Source organism: Eublepharis macularius, chromosome 4 (assembly GCF_028583425.1).
Source record: "Eublepharis macularius isolate TG4126 chromosome 4, MPM_Emac_v1.0, whole genome shotgun sequence".
Taxonomy (NCBI): domain Eukaryota; kingdom Metazoa; phylum Chordata; class Lepidosauria; order Squamata; family Eublepharidae; genus Eublepharis; species Eublepharis macularius.
Window position 1 is genome coordinate 46,400,192 of NC_072793.1, and position 26,876 is coordinate 46,427,067.

Consider the following 26,876-nt stretch of genomic DNA (forward strand, 5'->3'; position numbering starts at 1 on the left):
ATTGTTCAGCCATTATTTGTACAGAGGAATACACTCATTTGATGGTTATACTACATGTAATTACTCAAAAGAAAGACAACACTGAATGTAAGATGACCCACCCTAAAAAAGTTATATACAAAACTTTACTAGACGTAAATGTAAATTGTATCCAAATTTAAAATGATCACTTTTTGGGGGGATGGCAGTACCTGGTGGGGGGACCTAGTCTTGCATTTGAGTGAATACAGTAGTAACAGTGAAAACATAACATGAGATATTTTGCCCATTTAAATTATGTATGTCAAGGGTGTAGGTCGTATCAGAGTTGTATCAATAGAGCTATTGAATGGGAGAATAAGAGCTGTTATAAATAGAGCTGATTTATGATATGAGGCTAGATTTTTTTTAACTTGATCTTTTTCCTTGGACACGTTTAGGCTGCATTTCAGTTCCATTCAAATTAATGAGAGTTAAGGTTTTTGCCATTCACTTGCATGGGATGTGGATTATTCCATTCAGTTTTTATGACATAGATTTAGTTGTAAAGAATAATGGATGAGGGGCTAAAACTGTTTCTCAGCTTGTGCTACTTGAGGTCGCTGGTGGAAGTTCACAGGATTGAAGGAACTTCCATAAAAAAAAACATTGCCAGCACATAAAGGACTAGCATGTCAGCGAGAAGGGTTAACCCTGTGTGACATACTAGTTTTTATGTGCCAGAAGTGATGGAGAGGGTTGTATACATGTGAGCCCCTATCAGCAGTCTCAGATAGTAAAGATAAAAAATAGGTCATCTGCTGTATATATAGGGCACTGTCAGATTTACTGGAAGTTCATACCCAGATTTTCTTGACTGCTTTTCCTGAAAATGATGTTGAAAGTGTACTCTGCAGGTATGATCTAATTCAAGCAGAAGAATATATTTCCTCAGAGATTGTTCAGTCTACAGTTGATTGAGTGTCAGTTAGGATAATTACATTGTAATTTTAAGTAGAACTACTGCTCTCTTCTAAGACTGTTGACTTCAGTAGGTTCAGAACAATACAAGAGGGGAACTTCCAAGGGTTTGCAGGGGAGAGAGAACCTCATTTCCCCCTCCCCCCACCATGTCTGCTTTCCCTGCCCTGCCCCCATAGCCTCTCCCCCTTTCCCAACTTTCTTTTCTTCCCACCTACCTTTGTCTGCCTCCCTGTGTTCACCTTTCTCCCTTACCCCCTCCAGCAGCCTGTCCCCTGTGGCCCAGTTGCATGGGGCTGGCTGAGCTGGGCCCAGTTACATGGCGGAGAACCTGCAAGGACTTGTGGGGGGTAATAAACTTTTCCCTGTATCTCCTTTGCCACACGGTTTCCTCTTTCCATCGTCCTGGCAGCCTCTATATGCTCACCTTTCCTTCTGTCCTTCCCACCCACCAGACAACCCACCTTTTATTATTTATTTACTTCATTTATATACCATCTTTTCCTACAATAGAGACCCAAAACAGTTTACATCATTCTCCTTGCCTTTCTGTTAACCTCACAACATATTATATTATCCTGAGAAGTATTAACCTAAGAGGTAGGCTAGACTAAGTGTGTGTAACTGTATCAGTCTCCTGGTAAGCTTCCACAGCACAGTGGTGATTTGAACCTGGGTTTCCCCAGTGCAACTCTAACCCCTACAGTACACTGTTTTTTGGAGTGAGGGGCATTGCTGTTGAACAATAGCAAACAGCCAGGCCTGGGTTAGTCATGCCAGTTGCATGGTAGCAAGTCGCTTGGGGATGCTTCTGGGTCTGACCATGATGAGTCCTCCCTCAAAAGCCAAAACAGCCCTGAAAGGAGTCCTGCATTTTATTGACAAACCAAGCCTGGAATACTAGCTAAACTGTTACCGTTGCCTAGCAATAGCCACTGAGGGGATTTGGTTAAAGCTGCAGGTGTTCCTTTGTAATTTATGGTCTTTTTTAACTCCTCATTTTTTTTTAAGATTTCAGATTTTTCAGCAAACATGGGGCATTTTTCAGGTGTGTAAGAAGATCTGTCTTGTCAGTTCATGGCTCCAATCTCCAGATTTAAGTATCCTCAGATACGGACCACTTGGCTTTTAATATCTAAGACTAATGTGCAATGTAAATTGCAAACATCCTACCAGAAGAGCAGCAGTCTGAATCCACGAGAGTAGCAAAATGAGCCCATACCATAGATTTATACTGTTACAGTACCTTCAATTTTCAGTCCTTTTCTGAATCCTTAATATAGATTTTGCCATTTTCACCACTGCTGCAGCCAGTAGTGATATAGTTCAATGAAAGCAAGAAATCATTTCTGGTTGCGGTGTAAAAGGCAGGTTACACACTGGGGAAAAGGATTGAATATGATACAGGCAATGTAATAATAATTTATATAATGCTTATGATGTAGTTGCATTTGGAATGCTATGTATAGTTTTAGTGACCCCAGCTCATAAACAGTAGCATAGAGCTGTAAATGTTGCAGAAAATCAAGAGGTGGGAGTGCCTTCCCCACAAGGGAAGGCTAAAATAGTAGCTTTTTTAATTTAGAAAAAAATAGGAGGGATATTGTAGAGGTTTATCCAATTGTAAGTTACGTACAAAATAGGTACAGATAAATTTTTCTCCTCCCATAATACTAAAACTTAGAAGTTACCCAGTGAAATTGATTCAGATCAAACAAAACCAATCACTTCAGATATAACAGAATTTGCTTGTAGAACTCACTTCGACAAGGTATAATAGAGGATCTGCAACACCCCCAAGCCATGGTCCTGATCCAGGTCAAATTCTCACATGCTTGCGAGCTCATATCTAGAACTGCCAGCATTTTGCCTGTCTTGGTCCTTGTGCTGCAGCTCAGCATAGTGCTCTGATTTGGGAGCATTTTCAGTAAACATATATTTAGGTGCTAGTTAAGAAAAGAGAACACTTTTTTCTTTCTTATAATGCAGGCTTTGAAACAATGGCTAAATACCCAGTGCCAAACAGTGTAGCTGGCTAGATCTCAGCATATGGGGCAACTTTACTCTGTACAGTAGTTGTACCCTTTCTCAGTGGATTTCTTTTGATTTGGACTGCCCTTTATCGGACCGCATGTAGCTTTTAAATCCTTTCCTTTTTCCTCCTTTCAATCCTTTTCCTTTTATAAAAAAAACCCTTCAGACTCAGTTCATTAAGAGTTATCTAGGCTAATGAAAAATTTTACAGAAAATGATGTTCCCTTTGGCTTTGGCTATAAAAACTTACACATTTTTATTAAAAAAATTTGCTACATGAGAATTTTCTGAGTAGACTACTTTCTTTGTGATAGCAATGATAGCTATGTGAGCACCTGCTTCTTAGTTTCTCTTTGAATGGCTTGTCCCCCTGAACCTCTAACTTATTCTTTTAGTTTAAAAAGCCATTCAGTGGTTTGTCTTGAAAACTAGTGAAGATGTAAAGACACTCATATACACAAAGTTCCATGATTGAGGTGTGATCCTTTAATATGTCAGAAGGTAGCGTATCTTCTCCAGGCAACTGATGGCCCACTTCTCTATATGGATGTTTATGGGAAGTAACCATTTACAGTTGACCCTGCCTGATTTCATTATATACTGCCTCATTTTAATAATTTCCTTCTTTCTAGTTGCAGAAAAGTAGACCACCTTTTCTCCTGTTACAGCCTACTCAGTGTGTGTGTGCATGCCCGTGCAGTCGTGTGTATGCTTGGAAGATTTGTGTTTCAGGCTTAGATCTATCTTAAACAATAGAGAGTAATGTCAGTGTATTATATGTAGCCTAATGTTAAGCTTTGCAAGCCTTGGAAAGTTACCTAGTTTCCACGTGAGGAAGGGCTTTCTTTGTAAAGCTCAATATAGGGTACAGCCCTGCCCCAGTGGCAAAGTGCAGCCATGTTGAAATAACTGGGAAAGCCCTTGCCATTTTGGAGCTGTGGTTAGCAACCACAATGCTTGCAAGATCACTGAATAGCATTAAATTATTATTGTTTATTTTATTTTAGCAGAGATTATTCATACTTTTAAATCTATATTCCTCCAGTGAGATATTTTAATTTTCTTGAAAGCTATATACCACCAACAGCTGTCTTAGAAGTACATTTTAAACATGGTTACTCCTTTCTCTGTAATGCTAAGTACAGAGCGTGACAATACAAACTTAAGATCTAAATGTTAAGATGTGTTTAGATTAATAATACAGAGCAGCATCATTGTACATAACTATCAGTTGATCTACTTTATGTTTTTGGGAAAGGTGTACTACATACCTAACACAATAAAAAAGACCATGCATAGGAAGGGAAACAGATCCAAAGCCTTCCATTAAAACATGAAAAGAACAGTATCACATAAGCAAGCCACTCAACACATCAAAACTTCATACTGTGGATCCCCACATCAGCATAGTATGAAGAGTTTCTCTTACAAAGTGAAAGTTAAATCAAAATACTATATTCAGGATTTTTAAAAACATACTGTTAATATTAGCATTGTTAAATTGTTTTCTTCATTTTGTTCCTGTTGTTTGTTTTTACTTTCTGTGAAGGGATGGGATAAGGACTTGACTTTTTTGCTGGAATGTATAACTGCATGTTTTAGCAAAGCTGTAATTCTGCACTCTCTTACTCGAATGTGTGAACTATTCAAAATGCATTTGCCAATGAATTGACTGTCTGCTGTCATTTTTATTCAGCTGTTTATAAAGCACTTCAGTTATTTTACGTTTACAAATAATTTATATAATCTTTTTATATTTTATGTGCATGCTAATGATTTAACAGTGATGTAATCACAATACTTTTAGAAGCAAATTGTATAGTTTATTTTTGTTCTAAAATAATAAAAATAAAGAATTTGGTTTGCTACAAAAATGTACCTGTTGTATAAAAACTAAAACTGTAGTTTTAACACATTTCAGAATGGGGTAAATTATTTTTTTGTATACTATTACACTATTTGTATATATTATATTATTACCAATTACAGTGATTACTTCTCCAAAGGAAATCAGTTTTTAGCAATATAAAGAAAGATGTCACATAAACTACGTAGTCCCTAATATTTCTGAGAAAGCACTGTTTGTTCCTAATGTGCTTTGAGTAGTCTTGTATGATCAACTGGCAAATAAAAAATTTTCTTACAAACCAGTTTCTTTTACTGAAACCTCTTAGGCTCTAATAATCAAACTAGAATCTTCTCAGTGAATTCTGATCATTTTCATTCTACAGGACTAAAATAAAAACACCCCCCCCCCCAGCATGAACAAGAAGCATTTCCTTGCATGCACAGGGCAATGATCGCTCCCAATTTCTCCCCACCCACAACTGCAGCCCCTGTGCCGTCTAAAAAAGTACAAAAAGGGGGGAGTAGAAAACCCCCTTTATAGTCAATATTTTTAGTGAGAGTGAATCAGATTTTGTACACATAAGAACTGTGAGTTCTTTAAATGTTTTAGTATTTCTGGAAGGCTCAAGACTTTCTAACTTAGGTTAATATACTGTTGTCAAAATACTTAATAGTTTTTGCTTGATGAAACAAACCTAGAAAATCTTCATTTAAAAGCATGGGTGGTAGTGCTTGGTGACAGACTGCAGGGTCCTTTGCAATATGATCATATCTTGTCTGGATATTCATTTTTTCACTAGGTTATAATATTCGTTTAATTTGGAATGAGGATTTCTAAAAATAAACCACTACATGAAATACTGGCAAGAGGTGCTTTCTTTCAGGGAGAGGATCTAATTAGGGGGTAGGTATAGTACTGCAGAGTTATGTAGGCTTGGGCATCTACACATGTAAAAGCAGTGAGCTAGAGCCAAATAGCAATAATAGAAGATGAGTTTTACCAAAAGAGAAGTTTACTATTATTCAGGGATAATGTTTACCTGTTTAAAATATTAAGATCTTCTAAAAATGTTTATTTTATTTACAGAGATCACCTATGGGACTTAGAAAAAAGGGGCTAATAAACATTTTTAAAAAACTCAAGAGCATATAGCTGATATATTTGCATCTTTGATGTCAAACTGAGCGAGGTCTTCCAAACAGTTCCTGTGTTCCACACTGGCAGAAATGATACTAGCTGAATTACAGTAGTTTTTAGTTGGATAAGCTGCAACCTGTCTGAATTTTGTCAGAAGCCTCTGGGCATATTTTTAGACTGCAACCAGTTAGGCCCAATTCAAAAGTTACTTCAGGAATTGCTAAAATTTCTTCACTCTAGTTGGTGCTCCATGCAGCTATGACAACAGCTGGAATGGATTGCCTACATAGCAAGTACCATATTAGTGCTGCACTTGCCTAGGGCAGGTGCTAATTTCATAATCTGGTGCCCCCCCCCCCCCATATGGGAAGATGCCTCTACAGCATTATGCAAGTCCAACCATGCAGAAGTCTTTTTCAGCAGCATCTGTACTCTAAATTGTGTCGGGCCTTAGAAATGCCCTACAAAAGTGTTTTGATATTTTGAGAACTTATTTTCTTTGCCATGATGCTAAAAGCCTTTTCTGGCTTTCCATTGTTTTGTTTTGTTTGGCCCTGTCCCAGTAAAACAGAACAGCATATGTTCTTTCTGAAGTTTGCTTTCCTTTTCCAACAGTACAACTTGGTGACTCTAGACTGGGAAAGCATGATGCAAATATGGTAAAGGTAGGTTAGCTTATTCTTAGAGTAACAGAGTGCATTTAAGAGTGAGAACTGTTGATATCTGCAAATTCTGTTACTAAGATTTTGAGCAATCTAAAAGGGAGATTGTAGTAACAAATCTGTTTCATTACTTCATCTTAGTGAAACAAATGATAAAAGAGAAGAATTAGACATTGCTGCAAACACTTTTTCAGGTTCTTAATATATATAGGTAGCTGAGTGTACACATACTCGTGCGCACAAGCGTTCAGTGGAGTCTCCATTTTAATTGGCCGTTAGCTGTAACATTTATAACTAAACTAGGATGGAGAACCTTCCTGAGGAATGTTTAACACTGCACACTTTTGCAAGCCAAGTTCTATGGCTGCCACAAACAAGGATTTTAGGTTTGGATTCAGATGAAAGACTGCACCCATGTCCCTGTGATTTCTAAGAGGATGGAGAGAGTTAGTGCCATTTGGTAGCCTAGTAACAGCTGGACTGCATGTTATTTTCTTTGAGGCTTTGTGATGCAAATATCAAAAGTATTGATCTGATTGGATTCTCAAGTTGAATTTGAAAGGCCTGGCTCTTCAAATTAAGGACTGGGAAGTCTTTGTACTTGCTATGGGCTGCAGTTGCACACTTAGCACAAATATGCATGCTTTCCCCATAGAACCTCCTGGCAGCATTTCCCAGCATAGCATGCATACTAAGGAGAAATTTTAAACGTTGTTTGGTTTCTTTGAGTGAGCCTGGAAGACAGTACTTGTGGAACAGTGGTAGAGACAGATCTAAGCAAAAGCACAGCCTCAAAACTTTGGGATTTCAGCCATAACTGTTTTGCCTCTTTTTAATCTGCTTAGTTCCCCAGTCGTAAAATGAAATTACAGCATTGCTTTTTTGTGTGTAGTTTTTTTTCTCCTTGGAAATGAATGTAATGTTACTAAAAGGGATACTAGGCTTGTACGTAACAACATACCACACACGTTTGTGTGGACCTGCATCTTGTATTATTAACCTGTCATTCCTTATGGTCCATATAGATATTTTGTGTAGTATTTTAATGTAATTATGATAGGTAGACTACTGAGCAATAACTGGCTACTTGGAAACTGACATAGTTAAGATCTTATCAAGCTACGATCTTAAAAGTTTCCTAAAGAAAGTTTAACTAGGAGCAATAATAGTGACTTTGTGTAGCTGACCTATGTAATGTCTTCTGTGGCTGGTGCCTGCTTGTTTTCTAATCTGTTCACATTCTGACTACTGAACATCTGCACACTTCCAAGCTCACTGTCTCAGCAACAAATTGATCAGTAAAAGGTGCATTCTATATTGCAGTAAAATAAATAATTAAAAGGAACTCTTCTGTGGGCTGGATCTTATAACTCACTTCTGCATAACAAGAAATCCTGCTTTGGAGGTTAAAGTATTTGTTCTGCTGGTGCAAGACTCTTTCCTTTGCGTAAATGAGTTGTTGGATTCAGTCCTCCTTTTATGACATGTTGTTTCCTAGAAGTTGAAGTTGAATAGAATTAAGGTATCACTAGTTGGCACTATAAACCACTTCCTCTAGTTACAGGTCTTGATACTAAGAAACCTTGGGGATCTTTAAAACAGGCCATGGAAGCTGATAGAGCTCTTTTGCTTGCATTTTCCCAAGAAAATAATGTGCAGGTGCTAAATTGTTAGCCTTCTATAATTACTATTGGAAATAATAGTAACAAATTATTAGTAACAAATTATTCTCCCATTTCAGTTTTAAATTTTGTGTGACACTGCAAGAGATTCTTTATATGCTGTCCTTATCAGACGGTCACTGAAAAGCCCTTGAGTTGACATATCTGAAATTGAGGAGAAATAAATCTGGGTTTGAGTTGCACCAACTTTAGTTGCGGAAAGATCTGATCTTACGAAATCCAGACTTGGGTTGGACAATTCCCTATTTGTTTTTCATGCTGGGCAAAAAGGACATTTATTCTGGAAGAAGCAACTTAAAAGTAGAAACTTGAAGAGTTATTTTAGCAGCATATTCAAAGACTTGCATAGATCCATACTATTTGGCATTGTGCGTAAGGCAGGGAGGAGTTGTAGATGTGGGCCTGGCAAGAGTTTGAAACTGTTGCCCAGTTGGGCAGACTCCCATCTGTAAATGTTGGCATCGTCTGTTAGGGAAATCCTTTTGTGTTCAAACGTCTTTTGGCCTATGGAAATCCCATGTGATTTCATTTCTGTACATGCCAGTATTTTAAATGGTACCATTAAAAATAAGCTATCCAAAGATTTTGTTCTACTCTTTGTGAAGAAAGGTTCCTTTTTCTTTACAACAAATACCTGTTAGAATCAGATTGAATTTTCCTTTCTGGAAAAGAAAAACTTTTCCTTTGGTCTGTGCTTTAAGTAGGCTGCCTTGTTAAAGTGAACCATAAGAACAACGGTAGCCAGACAGCATTACGCAAATGATGAATTGTTCAATGATAGTCCTTCCTGCTCACATCCAGCTTGATACGGCTTGATTATCACAGCTTCCCAATTTGCTCAAAAAAGAATAGTTTTTATAATGTAAAATTAACAGCGCAATCCTAAGCAGAGTTATACTTAATGACTTCAATGGACATAGAAATGTCCAGTAAACTCTTCTAGTACCAGAAATCCATCAGTCTCAGGAAAGCATGGTGATGTGAAGGCATTTCTGGGGCATTTTGCTGCACCATACAAAGCTTAAGCAAACATTGTAGGAAGCCTGCCTGTACTGTTGCTGTATAGATGGAATTCTGGACGTCTGGTGGTAATCCAGCAGCCTGCGTAGGGGAGGTATTTAGAGCTCCTAATTCAAAACAAACCAGTTGCTGTCATTTTTATTACATTGTTTAGCAGTGTTCAAAGAAAATATGGAGGGAAGGTTTGGTAAATTATGCTGGCTACCATGCTGGTTGGAGGAAAACTGCCCATAAAGGCGAGCACAAGTTTTGCTTTCTTTCTCTGAGATGTTAGCTAAACAGCTTGCAGTAGCTCATTGATTTGGAGCTATTACTTACAGTCATATTCTAAGTATTTAGAGTTTCTGGTTGGTGTGTCTCTGTGTGCACAAAGCAAGAAAAATGTGTTCTCTGTGCTGGGGCGTTTCATCTTAAGTTGCAATGAAGAGAGTTGACTGTGTATACATAAAAACTGAGTTATACCGAGCCAAGATTCTTAGTGTCATCAGAACAATCAACGTTGATTTGAACGCCATCATTGTAAAGGAGTTCCCACATAATAATTGTTTGTTCTTTTCCCACAGAAATGCCCCCAAAACTTAAGAAAAAAGGACATTCTGGACGTGAACAGAAGAAGGTAAGGTCTTCATTTTTGGAAATGAGACCTTCCATGTGATAGATATCTCTTTAGCATTAGGTAGATCTTCCAACAAAGAGTCCAAGAGACTCTTTGCTCTTCTCATCTTGAGAGGTTGGACTGAATTCCTGGCCATGGAGAAGCATGATTTAATTGGTATCCTAGATAATATTCTTCCCATGTGAAAGTGATGGAAAATAAAGAAGTATCATTCAAACAAAAGAGGCTGTCGCTAACCAGAGATTTTCCCTCTCTTAGTTGGCCTTCGAAATCCTCCTGCTGTAAGGTCATAAAATCCTTCAGCTAGTTTAGTTGTGCAGTTACTACTAGCAGGGGGTGAAAGCTGAGCCGCACACTGTGCCTTCCCTTTGCTCTGTACGACTGTTGCCTGAAAGAATGCTCATCTACATTTGCAACTCTGCTGAAACTGGCATTGATTATTTGGAGGACCAACACTGTTTTTTTCTCCCCCATGTTTTCCCAAGCCCAAGGTTCAGTGATCGGTGATATTCTTGTTAAGGGGGAAACTATGTGCTCGCATGTATAATGAAGCCCCAGTAGCTAAATTGTTTATAATCAAAAGCACTTTAGGAGAGAAGCCAAGCCATGGGAGAAAAGGGGCACGTAACCTGTTCTCCATTCACCGTTTTTCCTTCATTACACCCCAAACAGCTGTGAAGATCCAGTTGGGTGTTCAGCTTTGCAAAAAGGCAGTTGTCACCTGGGGATGAGCAATAGCTGAAGGCAAGAACTGGCACAGCATACTGGGTGGGGAAACGGTGTCATGACACTTTACCTTCTCTGCTTCTCTGCACAAAAATTCCTCCTCCAAAGATGATTTTGTTTGTGAGAGTTTGTGTGTGACCTGGGCTATGAAAGATGGCCCCAGAACTGTTCTGTTGACTTTTGTGATCTGTTTCTTTCCCACAGCATCACCATCACCACCATCCACAGGTGCAGCAGCAGCAGCAATTGCAACCCCAGCAGCTGCCACCGCCCCCACCACCTGTCCCTCAACAAGTAGCCCCTCCAGTCAAGTCCTCGCCTCCAGCTTTTGTTCCAGCGCAGATCCCAGTTATGGAGCATCCACTCCCAGGGAACATGTTTGACACTATCTCACATTTCACTCAGCCGATTATGCATCTTCCTCAACCAGAGATGCCTCCCCATCTCCCACAGCAGCCTGAGCACAGCACTCCTCCTCACTTGAATCAGCATACAGTGGTGTCCCCTCCAGGTGAGCGTGCCTCAAGTCACTTGCTTTTTGGCCTTAAGGGTTGTTTGAGCTGCTGTGCCCTTGGTAGAGCTTGGTGGGGAGTTGAAGCATCAGTTTCACCTAAGATAAAACATAGTGGTGTGGCAGGATGGTAAAAGGATGAAGAGGTGTTGTCTATGCAGGGTCAGGAATTGGAATGCAAAACATATGCCCTGATATGCACGAGCTTCTTTTATTGGCTTGTTGGCTTTGGTTGCATAGCTGTGTTCTGGGGGGGGGGGGTGTTGTGTTTTTTTCCCTTTGATGTTAAAAGGACAAAGTTGTATTAGACAAATGTCTGTCTATATGAGGGCACTCGGCCACCACTTGTTTTTGGTCTCTATATCTGTGCTGTAGTCTCTGATGCCAGGCATTGCTGTTTTTCTTCCTCAGCTTTGCACAACGCTCTGCCTCAGCAGCCCTCCCGACCCAGCAATCGAGCTGCCGCCCTCCCCCCCAAACCCTCTCGGCCTCCAGCAGTGTCGCCAGTTCTTAACCAGCAACCCATGCTTCCCCAGCCTGCGCTCCCCCAGCCTCCCCAGGTTCTTCTGGAGGATGAAGAACCTCCTGCCCCTCACCACAACCTGCCCCTGAGCAACAGCCAGATGCAGCTATACCTACAGCAGCTGCAGAAAGCGCAGCCACCAACGTCTCTCCTCCCTTCAGTGAAGGTCCAGTCGCAGCCTCAGCCACCCCTACAGCCTCCCGCTCATCCTCCAGTGCAACAGTTGCAGCATCAGCCACAGCAGAGGCCAGTACATATGCAGCCCATGCAGTACCCTTCCCATATCCCTCAACCTCAGGCGCCTCCACAGCAGCACCTACCCCCGCAGCAGCAGCAGCAGCAGCAGCAGCAGCCACCACCCCAGCAGCCGTCAAAGCCCCAGCAAGTCATCCAACACCACCCATCACCGCGGCATCACAAGCCAGACCCGTATTCAGCCGGTGAGTAGCCTAGCATGAGCTAACTTTAAGCTTATAAGTGGTAGAGAGACAGACTGCCTCTCTGGGTACTTCTAAACTCTACCACTGCAAATGAACACCAAATGAGTGGGATAACAACATCTGACCTTTGGAGGCTACACTGCTGTAAGTCTTACGAAAACCTTTTGAGGTTTTGAATTGTGCTTGGCAAACAGAAGGTAATTTAAGGTGGTGCATGGGGGGGAAAGGCTTTTCTAATAGTATTCCTGTTTAGGTTCCCCTCTGATTTTTTTCAGGTTGATAGCATTATGCTAACATTGCATAGTTACAAAAATATCATCAATAAAAGAAAAGTTCACACGGTTGAGTAATTGAACCTCCAGTTGGCTGTGAAGCTTCTAAGTGTCTGCTGACATCTGTACAGCCAGTTAGCCTCCTGTTGTTGCTCATTCACTGTCTCCATGAGCCCTCCCTGTCCTTGCTTTCAAAATCCACGTGAGCCATGTGCATCCAGTCGTTTTTATAGAGCAGCAGAAGGCGCTTCCATGCCTTGTCTGTCCCAGTGTGTAGATTTACTTTGTTTTGCTTAACAACAAAACAACTGAAAATAATACCACATGTGCCTCAGGGACTGCCAACAATGTCATCTTTGTGTCCCTTCTCCATAAATGATGGAGGAGGGCATTTCCAGTCAGCGAAGCAGCCTGTTATGTCATATTTGTGGTATAGCATGGAGGGCCAAACATGGTGATCATATTTATACTTACACCCTTCTAATTTCAGTGAAGAATGTAACTTTGCCTAGGATTACACTGTAAGCAGTGGACCAGTTAAAATGTCAGTCACTGCTGGGCCTTAGGCAAGCCATTCTCTCTCAGTCTCAACCTTCCCATCTAAAAAATGAGGTTAATATTGGCCCACCTTATAGAGCTACTATAAGGCTTATTGTGATTCTGTTAAAAGCACTTCTATATTGAAAGTACTCTATACATGCTAAATAGTATTATAAGTGGGGACCCACAAGAACTTGCGGGGGGCATCTCATTTTTTCCTCCCCCACCATGGTCCTCTTTCCCTTCCTTGCCCCACATAGCCACTTTCCCCTTTCCTGCTTCCATCTCTCCTCATCCATCTTTGTCTGCCCTCTTGTCTTCACTTTCCACCCTCACCTCCCAGCAGCCTCTCTCCTATGGCCCCTTTGCATGGTGGTAGTTGAGTTGTGCCCAGTTATATGGTCGGGAACCTGAAAGGATGTGCAGTGGGTACTTCACTTTTCCTTGTGCCCCCTCCCCCACACAATTTCCTCTTTCAGTCCTCTTTGCAGCTTCCATGTGCTCATCTTTCCATACTTCCTTTCCTTCAAACCCACTAAACTTACCTTTTATCTGCCCCTCAACTTCACCTGTGTTTCTTGATTTACTTCATTTATATACTGCCTTTCTCCACAATGGGGACCCAAAGCAGCTTACATCATTCTTCTTGCCTCCATAGTAGACTGAGTGTGAGGTTAGGCTGCGTATGTATGACTGGATGAAATTTACTCAGCGACCTTCCACAGCAGAGCAGTGATTTGAACCTGGGACTCCCAGATCTTGCTCAGAAACTCTAAATACTGTGCTAACTTTTTTTGGAGGGGGTTGCTGCTGTTTAACAGTAGCAAACAGGCAGGCCTAGGTGAGGCATGTTGTATCCAATGGCCAAGTGATTCTGTGCTAGCCCCAATGAATCCTTTCAAAGGCCAGAACATCCCTGGAAAGAGCCCTGCCATTTACTGACAGTAACCAAGCCTGGCTAAACTGTTACACTGGCTAAACTATTATGGTTGCTTAGCAACAGCCACTGAGGGCATCTGCTTAAAGACCTTACAGTATGTAATAGACAAACAAAACAAAGATGGGACAGTAGAAAGTCATGGGCATAAATAATGATACAAATGAAATGGTGCTTATAAAACAAATCCCACATTATCCATTTTTTAAAAAACAAGTCCAAGTCTTTTAAATCTAGACTCTGGTTAAAAATGGGGCTCAAATCTCCACCACCCTGCCCTCCTTGCCAATCTCCTCCCCTCAACCACCCTGCCCTCCCCTCTTGCCAGTCTCTCCCTCCCCCCAGTATTCACCAGGAAATGATAGCTGGGGTTTATGGGAAGAGTAGCATTCCCCCCCCTTCCCAATTCAGGTTGGAAGGCAAAGAGTACTAAAATTCTCATCAATCCTGTCATAAAATGATGACTGGGGAATACAGAGAATAATTTTCATTTAATTTCCTCTTTCTGAGGCTAAGGTAACATTTGTTGTTTGAGGAGGGAGGTGGTACTGACAAGGGAGCCATTTGTGTTGGAGAGGTGTGTTTTTTGTGACTTGCAAAGGCTCTCCAGCTTTTTCCTTGACAGTGGTACTTTCAAAAAAGCAGCAGTCATTTTTGGATCAGAGGGTGGGATTCATTCATCACTCCATGTAAGTATTATATAGAGTAGTGCAGAGTAGCATGGCAGTGTAGGAATAAGTAAACTGAGTTTGAAATTGTTTGGGGAGGCTTTATTAAAGAAATGAATTTTGACAAAGAATTTGAAGGAAACAAGACCACCAGATGGATTAAGGGATGCTGCTCAATACATATGTAGGAGCATGGTAGAAAGTGTATGCTCAACACGAAAATAGGAGTACACAGGGGAAGGAGGGAGAGAGAAGTACTTGAAAAGTAGAGACTGGGCCGTTGAAGCTGTTGTGGGACGCAGCTGAGATCCAGACCCGTAGGCTGTAGCTAGGCCACATAGTGTGGCATGCAAACAAGGCAATGTCTTAATTTAGACTGTGTGTTTGTCCTGACCTCTGGTCGTTTCATTGCTTCATTGGGCTGAATTCGAAGCAGGGTTTGAAGCAAAATGTTTTTCTTCTTCATTCATTCGATGTGTGACCTAATGGACCTGAAGAACTTAAAATCCAAAGAAGCTTTTAAACTAGCATACTGGGTAGCAAACAGTGGAGAACTTTTGAACAAATGCAGTTAAATCACCCCCACTCCCCATTATAGCATGATAAAATATCAGCTACAGATCACAGACTTATTCTCTCAAAACAAAACTGGAGACTAACAATTTTTATTCCTGCATGAGCTTTCAGTGAGTCAGAGTCCACTTCTGCAGATGGAGTGGGAGTTCTGATTCATGAAAGCTCATGCTGGAATAAGTGTTAGCCTTTAAGGTGCCGTTGGACTTCAGCTTTGTTTTGCTAAAATAGACTAACTTGGCTAATCCTCTGAATTATTTTTGCAATTTTTTTGGTTAATGCTTCTGAACAAAATATGATGAACAGCTATTGACCGATGCTAAATTGTTGCAGGTCACTTGAGAGAAGCACCTTCCCCTCTCATGATGCATTCCCCACAGATGCCACAGTTCCAGGGGCTGCCACACCACTCTCCACCACAACCAAATGTCCAGCCAAAAAAACAGGTAAAGGTACACTGTGAATGTGTAAAAGAGTTCCCAGCTTGCCCAAGCACCTTTGAAAGGGCAGCCATCATTCTCCACTTGTGTAATGAAAAGCCATTCTTTACTGGATGCTTGCGGAGGGCCTGGGCCTGGGCCATGTGGAGGAGGGCTGGGCTTACTCAAGGAAACGATAACTGACTTGTTTTTGATGGCCTTCCCTCACAGGAACTGAGAGCAGCGTCTGTGGTTCAGTCACAGCCTATGGTGAAAGAGGACAAGATGCAATCCCCAGTCATCCGAAATGAGGCTTTCAACCCAGCCTTGCGGCAGGACCCTCCCAAACACCCAGAAAGCATCAAGCCACCTGCACATATCCAACAACGTGAGTGGCAACTGAGCAGTGTTGGCCAAGGATGTGTAGATTTGTCTGCAGAAATGGGTGAAAGGCATATCATACCCATTGATCAGTTTCCACAGTTCTGGACTACAGGAAGATAGTCTTACAGTAATATCTGTTGTTTCAGGAACAGAGATGAAGCCAGTGGACAGTGGACGGCCTGTTATAAGACCCCCTGAGCAAAATGCACCACCTGGAGTTCAGGACAAAGAAAGACAAAAGCAGGAACCAAAAACACCAGTTGCCCCTAAAAAGGTAACAGTCCACTATAGCCAGCCATTGGAAAGGCAGTTTTAGTGCTGAATTATGTCACTCCCACTATGTAATATTTCCAGTGGCAATGAAAACCAGAGGAAGTTGAACTCTGTGATATCTAAGTTTGTGTTCTTTGCTTTCTTAAGGATTGCATATGTTCAGCAGCCCATTCTGGGAATATGTTTTACCAGATTCTCTAATATTACATTATAGCAAGTGCCTCAATGCTATATCTTGCAGATTACTGGAATATTAAATTTTGGCATGGTTTCTGAAATACAGTGGTCAGTACCAGGCTGTACCAGACTGAATAGATGGTGATTGGACCTCTTCAGGCATTCCTGGATGAAGCAGATTGTTTAGGTCCCTTCTAATCTGGTTTCAGGCCTGGTCATGTGACTGAAACAGCCTTGGTTGTGGATGACTTGTTCTGGGAGATGGACGGAGGGAGTGTAACTCTGTTGATGCTCCTGGACCTCTCGGTATCTTTCAGTACCACCTATCATGATAACTTTATGGACTGTCTTTCCGGAATGGAGCTGAGAGGCACCATTTTGCAGTGGTTCTAGTCCTACCTGAAGGGTAGGTTTCAGAATGTGGTGCTGGGAGATTGCTGCTGAGCCTGTTGGCCTTTGAACTGTGGGGTCCTGCAAGGCTCCATCTTGTCTTCTTCAACATCTATGTGAAACTGCTGGCTGAGGTTATCCGGAAAATTGGGCTGGGTTGTCACCGCGCTATCTTGTACTTCTGGCTGATTCCAGGAAGGGTGTAGATACTTTGAACCAGAACTTGGAGGCAGTTTTGGAATATATGTGAGTTAAATTGGATTAATTGAATAAATTGAAGCTTAATCTTGATAAGACAGAAGTGCTATTGGTGAGCAGATGGTCTGACCCAGGATTTGAGGAGTCACCTGTTCTGGACAGGGTTGCGTATTCCTTGAGATCTTCATTTGGGACTTTTTGACCCCGACCTACTTCTGGATAAGCAGGTGTCTGCTGTGGCAAAGAGTGTCTTTTACCAGCTTTAGCAAGTTAGCCAGCTATGGCCTTTCATGGGCAGAAAAGATCTAGCCACTATTGCACTGTGTGCTGTGGTTACATCTAGATTTGATTACTGCACTGTATTTTACATGGGGCTGCCCTTGAAAAGTATTCAGAAACTTTAGCTGCAGCCAGGACGTTGACTAGCGTGGGTGTTATGATCTTCACTTTCTTTAGGGTGGATTTTGCTTTAATCTTTCCCTTCACACCCTCTGGGTAGTTAGCTGCCACCAGGAATATTAAATTCCAATATATTTTATTTAAGTTTTCCCTTTGGTAACGTGTTTATGCGTCAGGCTCCTTCATGGTTCTATGTGGCCCTGAGGATAGGAATGGGAGATTCCAATGACTGCTACTCTGGGATATAACAAAACAAAATAAAAGTTTATTTTTTTAAGAAGCGTATTGGTTACATAAAAGTAGTTCTTAGTTCTTCTAGTTGCTTCATCCAAACTCATTCACACAGATCTCTTGTAAAGCTTCACACACAGTTAGCCTCTTTCTCTAGGCTCTATATTTCTCTCACAGAGAACTCCTCAGACAGCACACAGCTAGCCTGTTTTCTTTTCACTCTCAATTCTTTCTCAGGCGCACACACAGTTTGCCTGCTTCAAATAGAATGAATATATAGTCTCACAGACACATTCAGTTCAGGCTTCCACTCAGGTTGCCTTTCCCTCACAAATACATGAACACACTCAGGCTGCACACAGCTCGCCTCTCTTGCCCTAACTGAATCTTTTTTCTCTCCCTCAATAATTGAAAACCGCCTTCACTCCGCCCACTCTGTCATCAACCAATCATATCACTCACTCATCTCTCTCTTTCACCCCCACTCTTCACCTATCTCACCAAACATTTAAAGACGCATGCCCTCGTTTCTTGAAATCATTACAGTGGGTCCTAGGGGCCAACTCTTGTCTGTGCTGGCTCCCATTCTGTTTCTGGGCACAATTGAAGGTGCTGGTGTTGATCTGTAAAGCCCTATAATGACTTAGGACTAGCATATCTGAAGGACTGTGTAATCCCTTATAAACCTACCTGACCACTGCAGTCATCTGCAGGGGCCGTGCTTCGGATTCCTCTACCTTCTGAGATGGGAGGCCTTCTCAGTGATAGCACTAAAACTCTGGGACTCTCTCATCAGGGAGTCTCATCTGTTCCTTCTGTTGCCATCTTCCACCAGTAGGTGAAGATTGTATTGTTTCATTTGGCATTCCCACAGTGATCTCTCATTCCTGCCCTATGTTTTAATTGTTTTTATATGTATATTTTAGTTTTGGTTTTGATTGTTTTAATAAGTGTGTGTTTTTCATTGTTGGTTTTAATGGTTTGTAAGACATGATTTTATTATGTATGTGTTTAACTTGTTAGCTGCCATGGTGGACCTGATGAGAGCAGAAAGAAAATAAACTACTAGTCAGTGGCTTGGGTCCCATAGAGGACTTGTATGGATAGAAAAGGAGGTGATTTTTGCCTATTCCTCCTTCCCACTGCAAACCTCTGAATCGCCTCCTCATGCTGTTCTTGGTGGGTCCTCTGTCTCCAAGAGCATCATCGGGGGGGGATTTGGGGGGCTGTTGTCTGAAGGGAGAAATGAGAAGATTGTACCCACTGGTGGAACTCCTGTCAGCAGAAATTTCTGGTGAAGCCAAGCTAGTCTGTGCATCTTCTACTTTAACTGAGTAAACTAAAGTAGCAATCCATAGTGGCTTTATATTTTATTTATGTTACTTATAGTCCGCTTTTGTCACCGAGGCTCAAAGTGGATTTTACAATGTAAATCAATTCATTCAATGGCTGGGACATTCAGTAAACAATACAATGGGGTATGGATTGCAGAAATTTGAAAACAAGCAGAAATCTGATACACAGCTGAAACAATGCTAAAACAAAACGTAAGAAATTTAACAAGACATATTAACTTAGAAACTACCCAGTAGGAGCACCTTGTTGCAACAAGCAGTACACAGTAGTATAGTCTGCAGTCCCTATCCCCTTTCCAAAGCTTCTCTTGGAACCATTTTGATACAGTATAGCCCTCCTACCTGCGTAAGAAAGCCCTCCTGAATAATTCAGTTTTGCATATTTTGCAGCAAGCCAGAAGAGTGACAGGTTTCCTGACCTCTTTGGGCAGGCCATTCCATAAGGTGGGGGCTGCCATAGAGCATCCACCCATATGGGCAAATAGTGATTTTGCCCATTTGCAGGGTGACACCTACAGAAGGCCCTGCTCAGATGAGCATAGCGGAGCATAGGGAAAGAAACAGTTGTGTAGATATGAAGGCCCAAGGCTTATCTTTTGAATCCAGGATAGTACCCATTATTTAATCTCTCCTATCCATTTGTTGGCAGCTGTAGTGTTCCTGAAGTTTGTCTGCACTACATGTCAACTTATTTTATTCTAATGCAGATCTCATTGTTTCCTACCACCTTTGCTTTAAGCAAAGGTATTTAGGTGCCCCAGAATCTTACCTAGATTATATTTTCTGTAGCACATAAATGTCTCAGAATTATGGTTTGCTCTGTGATACCTGGAAGAGATTTGACACCCCTGCTAGGTACAACTTTTTGTTTAAATCGCTGCATTTGCTCCCATGCCGCAAATTCCTAGATTGGGAGCCTACTACAAACCTAGTAGAAACTAACCTCACCTGATTATTTCATGAATACCTTTTGCGCAACAGGGATTGGAAGAAAACAAAAGCAGGGAATGCAGGGTCAGGCGTAAACATAGACCAAAGCTTAGTCTCCTCTTCATGTTTATAAAAGTAACGGCATGGTTTAATGCAGTGTTACTCCCTCTCCAGCTTGCAGAGAGCCACATTCACAATCACTGTCAGCCAAAAGAGCCACATGTACTTCCATCCCCAGCATGAGGCTTGTACCCTAGGGTAGTTTGCAGCTGACCCATTCCTTTAATGGCAGCTGTTTCAAGGTAGAGACCATCTGCCAACCGCAAGGCCCACCAGGCAAGGACCTTGCCCACATTTTTAAAACATGGGGCAGTCACCACATTGGGAGCAGTGCTTAGAAAAGCCACAAGTGACATGTCAAAGAGCCACATGAGGCTCCTGAACCACTGAGTAAGAATCACTGGTTCAGTGGATGTTTTTTTCATTGCTCACCTTTTTCATTCTACTGTTAAGTTGAAGTCAGCTTTAAAGGGTTTCTATTCTTAATGTAGTTCCCGGATGCTTTCAGTACTGCACGGACATCAGAGTCATCTTAGTACTAACCTACAGTAATCGTCTAGGTAAGATACTAATCACCTTCCAAAGTGGAACACAGAATACATCTGTGCCCAGCGTCTCCTTTAGGAAACAAGAGCAGTTGCTCTTTTTAATTCTAGTACTTTTTTTCTTATGGTTTTTTCTCTGAGGAGCACAGGGTGGCATACATAATTCACCCTTCCTCTTTTAATCATCACAAAAACAATATAGGAATGTAGAGATTTGACCTTGGGTCTTCCAGATCCTAGTTGCAGCACTATGAAGATGTGCACCCGAAAAATATTCAGGTTTCCTACTTTGGGTTTGCCCAAAGCAAGAAAATAATTTAGGTGTTTAAAAGCTTCAGTATGCTCTGTAAAGATTTGGGAATCTTTACAGATCACACTGAAGCTTAAAGCAGCAGTTTTCTCGCCGTTTGCAAACAGCAAGAAAAACGTTGTATTCAAATCCTGGCTGCTTTACAGCTGATGCACAGGGATCCCTCATCAGCTGAAAAAAGCAGTGGGCATTTGAAGGCAGCAACACTTTTCTTGCATGAAAGAAAAGGGGGGTCCCTCCTCCCCCTCCCCTCAGCTGAAAAAATCTGCCAGGTTTGAAAGCAGCTTTTTTTCAGCTGAAGGGATGGGATCCCCTCCCCTCAGCTTAAAAATCTGCATGTTTGAAAGCTTTCAAACTCTACACAGCAAGAAAAGTGTTGCTGCTTTCAAATGCCTGTGGCTTTTTTCAGCTGAGGGGACGGGGAAGGGTCCCTCCTCCCCCTTCCCTAAGCTGAAAAAAGCAGCTGGTGATTGAAAGCAGCAACACTTCTCTTGCCCGGCAAGAAAACTGTTGCTGCTTTCAAACGCCAACAGCTTTCTTCAGCTGAGGGGCGGGGATCCCCCTCCCATCATCTGAAAAGCAGCAGGCATTTGAAAGCAACACTTTTCTTGCCACTTGCAAATGGCAATAAAAGTATTGCTCTGTGCCCAAAGCTTCCCGAAGCTATACGAATAGCTTCTGGAAGCCTTGCTTCAGAAATCCTGAATTGGCTCAGCAATGCTGAGGCTGATTCAGGAATTCCGAATCTTTCCAAATCAGGCCTGATTCGGGTTAAAAACCCGAATCAGAAACCCGAAGCGTGACCCCTATTAACTACTACATTTAACTGGCTCTCATGACTCCTTCTGAGTCCAGCCTCAGTTTTTAAATGAGTATAGTTTCTGTGTATGAGAAGCTGTTGGATATCCTGTCCCATAGATTCCTCCTGTAGATGGACAGCAGTTAGCGCTCCTGTACCTAGCACTCATAAGGTATCTCAAATGTTCTTTGGAAAAGAAACTCTTATGCGCTACAGACTTTCTCAAAGCCAGTGATCCTCAGCCTGGCACTTAAAGGTCCATGGCCTCTGTGAACATTTTCTTCAGGGTCTGCTTACTCCTTGAGCCTTCAGGCTTTGAATGGGACAAAAAAAATGGATCTTCGGGAGGCTCTCTTTAAGCTGACTGACAAGCGGAGTGCTGAGCTCATCTCAGGCAGAGGTATTAGAGACTTGCATCTTCAGCCTTACACTTTCTTACATATCTAAGCTTTGCAGCTTCTTTTTGTGGCTGCTTAAGTTCTATAAAAGAGTCCAGGACTGATTGCCTTTGCAACTGCAGCCGCCCCCCCTTTGGAAATAGCTGCCTGTGTTATAGGAAAACACTTGACTTTGAACCTGTCTATGTTTTATAGACCGTCCCACCATTTGGTGATTGGCTTTTTTCCTCCTTACAGTCTTTTGCCGATTGGCCCTACCTTGTGGCAGCCGTTTTATAGTGGTATCCACTACCCTTTGTCAAAATCCTAGACTTGTTTGCAGGCTTAGAGAGATTGGGGACCCCTGCCTTAGGCCATTTGAGGCAACACACAGGCCTCAAAATACCACAAATATTTGACTTGGATGGTAGCAATGGATCGTAGCTGTTTCCAGCCTTAACTAAATAAGAGTTTGCTGACAGTTCCCTCTTTGCAACCTTATTCTAAATCCTATGGCCTGCATGGAGTAAAACTTTCTATGTGTGCAGTTTTGACTTCTTATGTAAACTGTGTTTACACATTCCGTGCTGAGGCCATACTTTTTTCTCAAGAGAAACCTGAACAGTCCACACAAAAAATAATCCTATTCACATAAAACAGTGCTATAGGCTGACTACTCCCAATTTCCTTAGCGAGTGCAGAGACTTCTCTCCTGTGTTTTGCTAACTGATATTTTTTCCCCTCCTCACAGGATCTAAAAATAAAGAACATGGGCTCCTGGGCAAGCTTAGTGCAGAAGCATCCCACCACACCGTCTTCTACTGTAAAGTCTAGTAGTGACAGCTTTGAGCAGTTCAAGAGGGCAGCCCGGGAAAAGGAAGAGCGTGAGAAGGCCTTGAAAGCTCAGGCAGAACAAGCAGAGAAGGAGAAGGAGCGGCAGAGGCGGGAGCAAGAGAGAATGAGGTGAGAGGCTTCTGCCTACCTGGGAGGCCCTGCTGTGCTTGCATGATACTTTGCTTCTTTCGTGGATGGAGACTCTCTTGCTATTTTAAGGGGAGATGTTAAAACAGCAGGATAAAAGTCAGTGTCTTCTTCTTGCTTGGAGATGCTCTTCCCTAGAAGATCTGCAGCTAACCTATTCACCTGGAAGTAAGGAGCATGCCCATGCTATAGCTGCTCTAGAACATTGCTGAACTGAGCATTTGCTCACGTGACTTCTTGCTTAAAGCCCATGTGATAGTAAGAGATCTGAAGAGATGGCGCTTCTGTGAGGAAGGAGTATCTAGCCATCAGTTTGGACCTCTTTTTCATCTGCAGCAGCTTTCGGGGAGGTAGGGCAAGGAAAGTGGCAGTAGGGAGCCAAAGAACAATCCATTATTTTTAATGTGATTTTCAGAATTCACTGGCTCTGCAACGTGACATTGGGAAACTACGATTGGTAATACTAGAAAGTTCCATTCCAAAGTTACATACTTGCAGAAGCACAGTGTGTTTGTTGGCCCAGCAATTGCGATCCAGTAACATACTTAATAGGGCACAGAGAATGATTAACTTTCTGGGTGGGGTAGTCAGTGCAGATCTGCTCTAAGCTATATGAGAAGTGGAAGTACAGGAGGAAAAGTCCTCTTTTTCCAAAAGTCCTCTTTTTTTTGGTATTTTCATTATTAGAATGCTGACCCTAGAATATAATAAGCAACACGGTTTCCAAATTAGCACCATTTCTGGATGTGATGTTGGTAGTTTCCCTGATGTGCTATCAAAGGGATGCAAAGAACCACATTATTCTAATGGTGCTTCTTGTCTTGGTGGAAAGGAGTCGTGAAGATGAGGATGCGCTGGAGCAAGCTCGCCGAGTTCATGAAGAGGTCCGGCGGCGCCAGGAGCAGCAGCAGCAGCAGCAGCATCAACAGCCTCAGCAGCAGCCACAGCAGCAACCACCTCCACCGGTGCCAGCTGCAGCTTCTGCTCCACAAGCACAGAGCTCTCAGCCGCAGTCTTCTCAGTCCATGCTGGACCAACAGAGAGAGATGGCCAGAAAACGAGAGCAGGAACGAAGGCGCAGGGAGGCAGTAAGTGAAGGGGCAAAGCTGTTTCTAGGGTGTGGAGGACAAGGAAGTGGTGCCACGGAGTAAGCAACAGAAGCTTACTTGCGCTGGCAGATGGGTCATGTCAAAGTATCACTTGAATTTGAGAAGGATTTTAGTTTCCCCAAGTATAAATGAGACACAGCCAATTCTTGAACAAGGGAAGAGCCACCACTGTGAAGCCCCGTCACACAGCACTGAGAGAGCCTTCCTAGAAATAGTTGTACAGTGGCCAAGTCACAGAAAGAGTTTTCTTCTGCTGCTGCTTCTGCTTTTCTAACTCTCTGGCTTTTTCCTCTCTCAATCTGTCTTCTCTTTTCTCCCTCCATTTCTTCCTTCTTCTTTTATTCTTTGCATGTAAATACCAAAAGTCTGTTTTCTGCAAGTGCATAGAAACATTCTTAACACAACCACTGAAGTTTAAGAAAATCCTTCTGCCCTACCCTATTAACTGATCCTCCCACATTAGCACGGTCTCATCCAAACATGGCCAGCTATCCAGTCTTGTGGCGTGAGCCACTCTTACCTCCCTCCTTTATCTCTCCTTCCACTTCTCTCTGTCTGCACGCTCACTTCAGCATCCCATGGCTTCCCAGGTCCCTTTCCCCTTCTGCCCCTGTCCTCTGAGAGTATTAAGACAATGAGAGAGTCTTGTACCTTAGAATCCTAGAAGACATTAGACTGCTTTGATTTCCTTAACAGAGTCCGCAATTGATCCTGTGATTCACTTGAGAATGCATCCTGCCCTCTTGTGGAAGAGACAGTGAACCCAGCCTAGAAAGCCAGTGGTTGATCCTGCCAGGCCAGGATGGGAAATACAGTGGCAGCCTCCTGTTTTCTAGCTATAAGTTAAAAGAATATATAGCCCTTTTTTTTTAATTCAAATGACTGATCTCTTTTTTCTCTTCTCCCCTCTAGATGGCAGCTACTATTGACATGAATTTCCAGAGTGATTTGTTGGCAATATTTGAAGAGAATCTTTTCTAATAGCACCTGGTTTTCTTCTCCTGACTCTTAATTTCCCGGCAAATCTTTGACTCTCCATAGTGTTGTTGGCGGCTGGGAGGAGTGCATTCCTGCAGCCTTCTGCATGTATGACAGTTGCGGCCTCAGAAGAATCAGCAGAGTCTGCCTTACAATTTGACTTTCTTCCCCACCCCCCCACCTCACTGAAGAAAGAGAGACCAAGACACAAGCTAACTCTGTACTAGGTTTGAGTCGGTGGACATGCAGTAGCTGGGAAGGATGCCCCTGATCACTTGATATTCTCTATGCCAAACTTACTTGCAGTATATCCAGGACTTTATGCTGTTCACCCCTTTTCTATTCATAAGAATTCTTGAGTTGCAGAATGTCTGTGACCCTACAGTGCACAAGACACTCTGCATTAAGAGGCTGTGTACACGAAGACCCTGCCTGGGCTTCAGCAGGGAAGACACACAAGCTGTTTTTGGTCCTTTCGTCACTGGCTTTGCCTTTAACTAAACTTCCCACAAGCCTTTAGCTGGGAGCCATTCTCTGTAAGTGTTCGCTTGTGAAAAAGGGAATAATTTAGTGGAGGTGTCAAGTGTAACTGGCCATTTGAGTGAGGTTTTTTTGTTTTAGCATTGTGTGGAGGTCCAGGAATCTGAGCTAGACTACCAACCAAAGTCGGTTTCTTTCAATCTGTTTATTTTCCTCCAGACGAATTGGCACTGCTCAACTCTTGAGTGGGTATTCTTGTCTCTTCATTACGGAGTGGAGTGGAGTGGGGAAAACATTAGCACCAGGGGAAGCTCCCACCCTGTCAATAGTGTTTTGACTGTGGCTGTATTGTATAGTGAATATAGTTGGCATATATTTGTTTGAGTTCTAACTGGTGAGCCCACCAAACTCTGTAAAGACACTGCTTATATTTTGCTCAGTTCCAGACTTTTAGTCTATATTTTTAACTGTAATACCAGAAAGCTACATTTTGGGTTTTTAAATGTCATGACGTCTGTTAAGGTTAGTTTTTATACAGCAAAGGAGCAGCTCACAGGAGGGCAGGTGGTGGGAGTGGACTTGGGTCAGGAGGAAGGAAGCCCTGCTGCTGTTGCCTTCGGTTGAGCCTTCTCTCTCACACTTAGCAGTGATCAGTTTCCCAGCACCTTTAGTGTGTTCTTTTCATTTTACTCTTTGAATTGTTCCAAGTTTATGTGCCATAAATACCCACTATACAGTACAATACTGGTGTGTCAGTATTGGCCAAGCTCTGGAGTAATTAATTGGTTTTACTTTAATACGGTGAATATGCATTTGGTCTGTACTGATCATGGAATAAACTCATCTCTTTTTTTTTAAAGCTGGTGTCATACTGACATTTCTTTTAAATCCTGCTTGTGTTAAAAAGGGGAGCAAGAATTCAGAGAACAGCTTGTTCCCTCTCACCTATCTTATTCCAGTAGGGAAGAGAGGAAATCTTCAGCCATGGGGTTTCCAACTTGTCACCAACCTAGGGGAGGTTCACCCTGGAAGCAGCAATATAAGAGCAACAGAATTCCATAGAACCTGTACTGAGACCAAGTATCCAACAGTTGGTTCCTTCTCAGCAAAGACTGGCCCAGAGGGGACTTCCATCATGGCTGGTTTAACTGCAGCTCTAAACCAAAAGTTAGGGAAGAGCACACAGTGACTTTTCTCAGTGACTTTCCTGCAGAGCACATGTTTCAGAGAGAGTACAATGCTGCTTCTAAAAGCAAAAACTGGTTTATTTCTGGAGTGAGAAAAAGGAAAGATTTGCCCTACACCTAGTGAATTGTGATCCACCATGTTGGTAGCAAAAGCTTTTTTTAAAA

The 26,876-nt window shown here is 42.2% G+C and overlaps 1 protein-coding gene across 5 annotated transcripts in view; it reads left to right on the forward strand.

Annotated features, from left to right (window-relative positions):
- Positions 1 to 26,377, forward strand: part of LOC129327285 (bromodomain-containing protein 4-like) — a 111,151-nt gene extending 84,774 nt beyond the window's left edge. For all 5 annotated transcript variants that reach the window (XM_054975791.1, XM_054975795.1, XM_054975792.1 and 2 more), the window contains 9 exons: positions 9,887 to 9,939; positions 10,870 to 11,176; positions 11,588 to 12,139; positions 15,463 to 15,575; positions 15,780 to 15,936; positions 16,079 to 16,206; positions 22,728 to 22,939; positions 23,790 to 24,045; positions 24,979 to 26,377. In XM_054975791.1, coding sequence (XP_054831766.1) covers positions 9,887 to 9,939; positions 10,870 to 11,176; positions 11,588 to 12,139; positions 15,463 to 15,575; positions 15,780 to 15,936; positions 16,079 to 16,206; positions 22,728 to 22,939; positions 23,790 to 24,045; positions 24,979 to 25,047 — 1,847 coding nt within the window. In that variant the 3' untranslated portion in view covers positions 25,048 to 26,377. The remainder of the gene's footprint in view (positions 1 to 9,886; positions 9,940 to 10,869; positions 11,177 to 11,587; positions 12,140 to 15,462; positions 15,576 to 15,779; positions 15,937 to 16,078; positions 16,207 to 22,727; positions 22,940 to 23,789; positions 24,046 to 24,978) is intronic.
- Positions 26,378 to 26,876: the final 499 nt, after the last annotated feature.